At 40.4% G+C, this 7,558-nt stretch overlaps 1 protein-coding gene across 1 annotated transcript; it reads right to left on the bottom strand.

Annotated features, from left to right (window-relative positions):
- Positions 1 to 5,371: 5,371 nt before the first annotated feature.
- Positions 5,372 to 6,220, bottom strand: LOC125489356. Its single transcript, XM_048625051.1, has one exon. The coding sequence runs from the start codon at positions 6,218 to 6,220 to the stop codon at positions 5,372 to 5,374; it is 849 nt and encodes a 282-aa protein (XP_048481008.1).
- Between the last annotated feature and the right edge of the window lie 1,338 nt (positions 6,221 to 7,558).

Here is a 7,558-nt window from a genome sequence, read left to right as displayed (position 1 = left end):
CTGCAGGGAAATAGAGTGGCTCCTGTAAATAGTGTCACATCGACAAGTGAGCCAGTCAGTGTTGAAAGTAAGGGGCCTACACTGCCGCCCCCAGCTGAAGTCATCGGAGCACACACACCATCCATAGACACGGCCAAAGATCTTAGTCTAAAGAATCGTGAGATGAGTGTGAGGGCCATGGAAAGGGTGAATCTCTCCCAAGAATTCGATAGTCCGACAGATAGTGAGATAGATCGGCATGCGCTGCCGTTTCTGGCGGACAAACCTAAGGGTTTACCGGCGGGAGAGACCGAACTGCTTTGGAAAGTAGTCTCCAACAGCAAGTGTGACTTGGCAGTTAGAAGACTGGATCTCATAGACAAGAGATTAACGGACAAGTATTGGGCACGATGGATGGAGAAGTATGTGCGAGATTCTCAGCAGCAAGGAGACGTTATGAATCCTGCGGGCGCCTACCATAGAGATGACCGAGGAGCTGCCCATTGACGAAGATGTCGCGACCGCGGATAGTTCAGCTACAAGAGCTGCGGCGGGAGTAATGTTCGCGACAATCGATAGATAGAGTAGATAACTCGCGAAGGTTCTGGAAAATTCTATCACTTTCCAGTAGTTTCGATAAAGTTCTAGAAGGATTAGTATGGGTGCAATAGTCTACAAGAGTCTGGAAGCTTCTAGAACAATAGTTAGGGAATGTTCCACAACGTCCGCGAACTTTCTAGATGCTAAGTTAGGTACTTATAGTTACTAGATAAGAATGGAATGTTTATACCTACTTAGTAATAATAATAATAAATAGTGTGACCTCGGGTATCTCTGGAACTTTCGGGAAGATCGCTCGCCGGCCTATATAAAGCGAGGTGTCCGGCGCACATTAAGTTCAGTTTAATAGTAAGACTCAAACAGTAAACATCAAGCTCGAATAGTGAACTTCTCCAGAGATCCTCGAAGTGAATAGTGAAAGTAATACTGGTGTTTTCTTTTAAGTTCGTACCATCCGGCATTCGTTATAGTTGTGAGTCGTGTCGAAGGGGCTCACAAAAATGAAGGTAGATATATTTGTTGAGTTACAAGTGGGTGACTACAGGATCATGATAAATAACGAATGCAGGATTTCTTCCGGCCAAACTATTTACTGAATTTCCAAATTACATTTTACAAGTGTGTTATAAGTGACGGGCGCGAGACGATTAGCATCTACACATTGATGAAGTTACCAAAAGGCTTACAATGCAAAACGTGACCAAAACATGTGTCGCTACATATTTATCTCCAATTCGCCTGCCGGGTATGGAGATTATGTAACAGACGCCGCATTAAAAAGGATTATACCTAACAACTGCTTTTCTGTCAGGCTGTGGTGGAAAGGTAGATACATAATTAGGTAGGTGGTGGATATAGGTAGCCTGTACCTACTAACTTACTAACTATGTCTAAATACCGACTGTTATGGCAAGAGATCTATGACTAGAAAAGGCCAATTTTTGTTTACCGACGGTAATGATCATGAACCAAGAACTAAGACTAAAATAATACATCGTTCAAATACAATCCAATAAACCAATATGAGTAACCCAACTTCAACATACAGGTACAGTCGAAGCCAAGCAACATCCCACCGCATTATCCATTAGCAGCGTTCTTAAACCTTTGTCAGAAGAGTTATATCTGCACTGACGGTTTATATTTAAGATGGCGTCAGCTGTATACCAATTTCTTTATATTCCCGAAGATACCCCCTCCCCCCTCCCCGCAGAGGCAGCACTAATTGGCAATTTGTACCATCCTCAGGTCTACATAATGATGCGTTCGTTTATTTAAATGATTCGACGGAAACACCGAGTTGTAGGGTGCAAATTGGCGGCTGACGACATGACGTGGAAGGAAACGACGTATCGCAAGTTGCAACGTCACTACTGATTTATATATATATAGGGTGTTGCAAAAATGGTTATTATTATTATTATTATTATTATTATTATTATTCATTATACTAAGTCGAAAGGAAGTGGGGGTGACTAAGGGGTTCATTGTATACAACTTTTGTTCTACGACTGTTAGAAATTTGCAAGCAAACTATCGCTTTTCCATAGTATGACCAACAAAGTAGGTGTCTAGGAAATTTTTAAAATACTAAATTTTATTTGCAATGCCCTCTTGATTCGAATCCACCCCTTTCAGCTTAGTATAGCATTTTTGGAACATGTATTTCTATTGAGCCAGTCAGCGACATTTTGTTCCATGCGACGTTTTTTTGTGATTCAAGTTATAGCGAACCGTATGTGCTATCGAATCTGCGTAATCGCTGTAACCTCATGACGGCCGCCGCCAGATGGCACCTTTAGGAGTTAAATCAAACTGTAATGGTGCATTCGATGCTCGGTCCTTAGGTTCGTCGACTCAGGCGGTGTAGGAACCCTATTAGTGTATCTAGAATTTTAACTGACTTGCTGGATTTATAATAGGGAATTTGGGCTTTTTAGGGTTCCATCAGTTTCGTCAAAGTATAAAATATATAAAATATAAAATATTAAGGTCTAAAATATTCGAAATTTCATAAAGACAATGCATGTTTAGAAATATTTTCGCGACTATCAGGTTGTTGAGACTCGGGGATTGGGTTGCGAATAATAGATTATAAGTCCACGTAACTATATATTTATTTAGCACTTGAAATATGGTTAAAAGTTAATTGGTATGCGACCACTCACAACCCGGCCAACCCGAGACTGACTTAGATTACTAAGGTGCAAAGTAAGCTGAACTATATCGTGCTAGGTATACATTGTAATGCTAATTGCATTATGCTAATTGCACTAGCATTATTCGCGCCATTTTGGGCGATGATAATTTCCTCTGACTTGCTGTATGATTTACCCATTGTATAGGTATTGTTAATTTGGACAATAAGTACTGCGAGTAATCAATCCGTGATACAATAAAAATATTTGCAAAGACTTATGTATATAAAGTGTATTAATGCTTATACGTAACCTACTTATTCTAACTGTAAAGGTGCTATCATACTACTAAGCGATACGTAGCTATGCTAGCTGTTACATTGATTGTTAACTAAATTAAAGGTATATCGCGTCGCTTAATATTATCGTAGCTTTCACTGGACGAAATAATAAAACTAAAATTCTTAGTAAGATAGTGCATGTTATAACAATATAATCGAATATCATCAAAAATACAAATATGAAATACAAATACAAGGTATTCTTATTACTTATAGTCCATTGACTAACATCGCGATTCATACTTGGCCAATAAAAACGATCTTGTACCAATTTTCGTGTAGTCCTGGTTCCAGGGTGACTTAAATTATGTACTGTATCAAAAGCTATACGTCGAAACTTCTCAGGTAAGTACGGTCTAATTCTGTCATTACTAATATTGCAAAAAATAAATGAACTACTACCAGGTAGTATTATTTTTTTAACTGCAACGTCAGTGTCATCAGAATTCAACACTTGTAAGATATAGGTATCTTGTTGTTGTTCCCTAGCGAGTTCCTCGTAGTCTATAACCGTGGGACAGCTAATAGTTGCGACGCGTGATAACGTGTCCGCAACAACATTGTCTTGCCCACTCACATGTCTGATATCTGTGGTGAACTCACTGATAAACATTAGGTGACGTGTACGTCTAGGTAACTCTTTCTCGCTATTTATTTTACTAAACGCGAACGTAATAGGTTTATGATCTGTATAAACTGTCAGCATTCGTCCCTCGACCATATTCCGAAAATGACGAATGGCTAAGTAGATACCTAACAACTCTCTATCATACGTGCTATACTTCCGTTCCGTCTTAGACAAACTTTTTGAGAAGTAACCTAAAGGTAACCAAGCGTTATCAACACGTTGTTGCAACACTGCACCCACGCAGGTGTCCGAAGAGTCGGTCATAAGTGCGAGCGGTGCATCCGCTACCGGGTGAGACAGCATGACCGCATCGCACAAGCTCGCCTTACATTCCTCAAATGCTAGCTCAGCGTCTGGCGTCCAAGCAATAGGTGTTTTGTCCTTCTTTTTAGAGCCATGAATGAAACTAGTAAGTATCGATTGAGATGAAACTGCATTTGGTATATGAGACCTATAAAAATTAACCATGCCCAAAAATCGTCGCAATTCATCGATGTTGTTGGGCCGCGGAAATTCGTTAACGGCTTTAACTTTATCATCCAGTGGACGAATCCCATCTGATGTGACATGATAGCCTAAAAAATCTATCTCTGCCTTTCCAAACACACATTTTGTCATATTTATAGTAAGATTATACCTTTCGAACTGCTTAAATAATGACTCTAGATGCTTACGATGTGTAGCTTCGTCAGGCGATGCTAAAATGACGTCATCGATATAGGAAAAGATACTATTTTTACAATCAACGTCCAGATCCTGAAAAACAGTATGGTGCATGAATCGCTGGAACGTTTGCGCGGCGTTACGCAACCCAAACGTCATGCGCGGGAATTCAAACAAACCAAACGGCGTGATTATTGCAGTTTTCTCTATATCTTCTGGTGCAGTGCTAATACAGTGATAAGCCCTATTTATATCAATCTTAGAAAATACTTTCTTACCCGTTAGTATGTACGTAAAGTCAGATAAACGAGGTATCGGGTATCTGTCCGGCTTGGTAATAGAGTTTAGTTTCCTATAATCCCCACATGGACGTAACTCCCCATTTTTCTTGGGTACCACATGAAGTGGACTGGCCCAAGGGCTCTTTGAAGGCCTACATATACCTGTTTCCTGCATAAAACGAAACTCCTCTTGTACTTTCTTATATCTAGATAGTGGTAACGGTCTAGCTCGAGCGTATACTGGAGGTCCAGTTGTTTCGATGTGGTGAAAAACACCGTGTGTAGGTACTTCCTTATACGATGCAGGTTTAGTAATATTTACGTACTTACATAACAAATCATGAAATGGGTGCGTATCCTCCACTGTTGTCACGGTGGGTTGATCCACCTCCACTATACTGGCAATAGATTTCAATTTTGTCAAATCATCAATTAACCTAGAGGAAGATAAATCCACAATCAAACCGTGGTGAGCCAAGAAATCTGCTCCTAATATTGGTTGCGTTACCTCCGCTATAATAAATGTCCATTTATACGGTCGACGTAAACAAAAGTCCAATATCATTGTTTTTGTACCGAATGTCTTTATCACACTACCATTTGCTGCATATAGCTTATATTCACTACAATCACTCGCGAAATGGTTATACTTCGACACAGGTAACACAGATACGTTAGCACCGGTATCCACCAAAAATTTTAGTCCACTTTTTTTATCTCTAATACACAGGCGTTTGCTGATTATACCGGTACAGCTGCTCGCCTCTGGCTGCACCGAATCTAGTTTTTTCCTGCTTCTGACTCCTGCTGCTTCTGCCATGCGCAAGGCTGAATGCACTTGTTGGCCTTTCCTTTGTACCGGAAGTGGTAGAAGCACATCCAGTTAGGGTCTCCTCTCCTTACGCGTTCAGACCGGTCGCGACTTCGTGACGCAGAGCGATGACTCTTCCATCCGTTACGACCAACTGACCTGCCTCTTGACCTCGACGTCTCCATGTTGTCCAAGCGCCGCGTGAGCTGAGCTATCTGCTCAACGAGGGTAGCCTGCGTGGCTGATGAACTGGGTACGGCACTGCTCCGCATACATGACAGCTCCTGGATCTCAGCAAATCGGGTCGTTTCGACTACCTTATCTGCCATGCCAGCCAGTTTCTCTAGATCTTTCACTTCACTCACCGTCAGAATTGCCTGTACTGCTGATGGTAGATGCCCCATCCACAGCATATTTAATGTTTCATCATTGAATTTTTTCTTTGCCAGGTCTCGCATCCTCCTGAGTAGTTGGGAGGGTTTCTGGTCGCCTAGCTCCAGTTCCTTCAGCAGCTTCTGGACCTGTCGAACTTCAGACTCCTCATAAACAACGAGAAGTCGAGTTTTAAGCGCTTCGTATTTCTTTGTGTCAGGATGTGTTAATACAATATCACTGACCTGCTCGACGTGCTCGCGGCTTAGCTTTGCTATCACTAAGTTATAGCGTGATTCGTCGGCCAGCTTCTGATTGGCCACCACCGCCTCGAATTGGGCAAACCACAGGCGTGGGGACTCCTTCCAGAAGTCCGGTATCCTGCTGGACACCGTGATCTGCGCCAAAGCGTTTTCACCGGCCGGAAGTGACGGAGAAGGGTTCATGATTGCACTTTATCGATCGCGGTTCACTTCAATCGTCGGGGTCACCAATGTTGAGACTCGGGGATTGGGTTGCGAATAATAGATTATAAGTCCACGTAACTATATATTTATTTAGCACTTGAAATATGGTTAAAAGTTAATTGGTATGCGACCACTCACAACCCGGCCAACCCGAGACTGACTTAGATTACTAAGGTGCAAAGTAAGCTGAACTATATCGTGCTAGGTATACATTGTAATGTCGTCCCTACAAGGTGAAAGTACTATAATTTATTATGTCATTTTATACGTGCTTCAAGCGGCCAGTAGGTTAACAGTATTTTTTCATCATTGTGTAGACTACATTGTATAGAGTATAAGTAATATTAACTACTGTACTTATGTAGGTGCATATAATAATTTTTATAAAAAAATACACACAATTAAAACAAAAATGATTCGTCACAGACGCGCTCTTGGCCAGTTATTTTATTGGTTTAATTGACTTTCATGTTTTGTAATTGATTTTAAATCTGACAATAGCCGATGCCTATCTCAGCTCCTTTAATTAAACTCACTTGCCATTAAAATGGCAAGACATCCATTAGCGTGTGAAGCCAATTATTCTGTTGTCAATTAATTATGCCATCGATGACGTGTTTACAGAAACCGGCCGTTGGATTCATTAAATTAATTAACCTCAACTTAATATTGTGCATTTAATTAAAATTACTTCGTTTAGTTAATATAGGTCAAATTAATGAATAGGTTATTGTATAGATGCATAGGCTGGGTATTCCACCAGATAGAATGTTTAATTATTTAACAAAATGCGGTAAAACGTATGTATTTGTCAACTGCGTAAGAGTTCATTGTAGTGGCAAAAATTTACGACTTTATGTATTACTAGCTGTTCCCGCGAGCTTCGCTTCGCCTTAAAAAGTTTTCCCGTGGGAATTCCGGTATAAAAAGTAGCCTATGTTTTTTCTCAGGGTCTACCATATGTATACCAAATTTCATTCAAAGCCGTTCAGTAGTTTAGGCGTGAAAGAGTAACAGACACAGTTACTTTCGCATTTATAATATCAGTTAGGATAGAACATATATACATAAGTATATTGCACTCATTGAAGTAAAATTTTACAATCCTAACTAAAATAATGTGTGTTATGAGATTATGTAAAGTAGGTATTAAGTATATTAGCGAGATATCTGCTTCCTGGCCAGCTATGGCCCGGGACACAGGTATGATGCTGGCCAAGTAGCTTTGAAGAGTTGGAAAACACCACTTTAACTACAATTATGTCGAGTCATGGTTTTTATTTAATATTTATTATGAAATATGCCTCAGTAACTGTA

The sequence above is a fragment of the Plutella xylostella genome, chromosome 13 (genome assembly GCF_932276165.1).
Source record: "Plutella xylostella chromosome 13, ilPluXylo3.1, whole genome shotgun sequence".
NCBI classification, from domain to species: Eukaryota; Metazoa; Arthropoda; class Insecta; order Lepidoptera; family Plutellidae; genus Plutella; species Plutella xylostella.
The sequence above is the reverse complement of the archived record's forward strand: the minus strand, read 5'-3'. Positions and strand labels throughout refer to the sequence as shown.

Excerpts from the sequence above, each read along its gene's own strand:
- LOC125489356 (XM_048625051.1), bottom strand. The coding sequence starts at position 6,220 with ATGAACCCTTCTCCGTCACTTCCGGCCGGTGAAAACGCTTTGGCGCAG.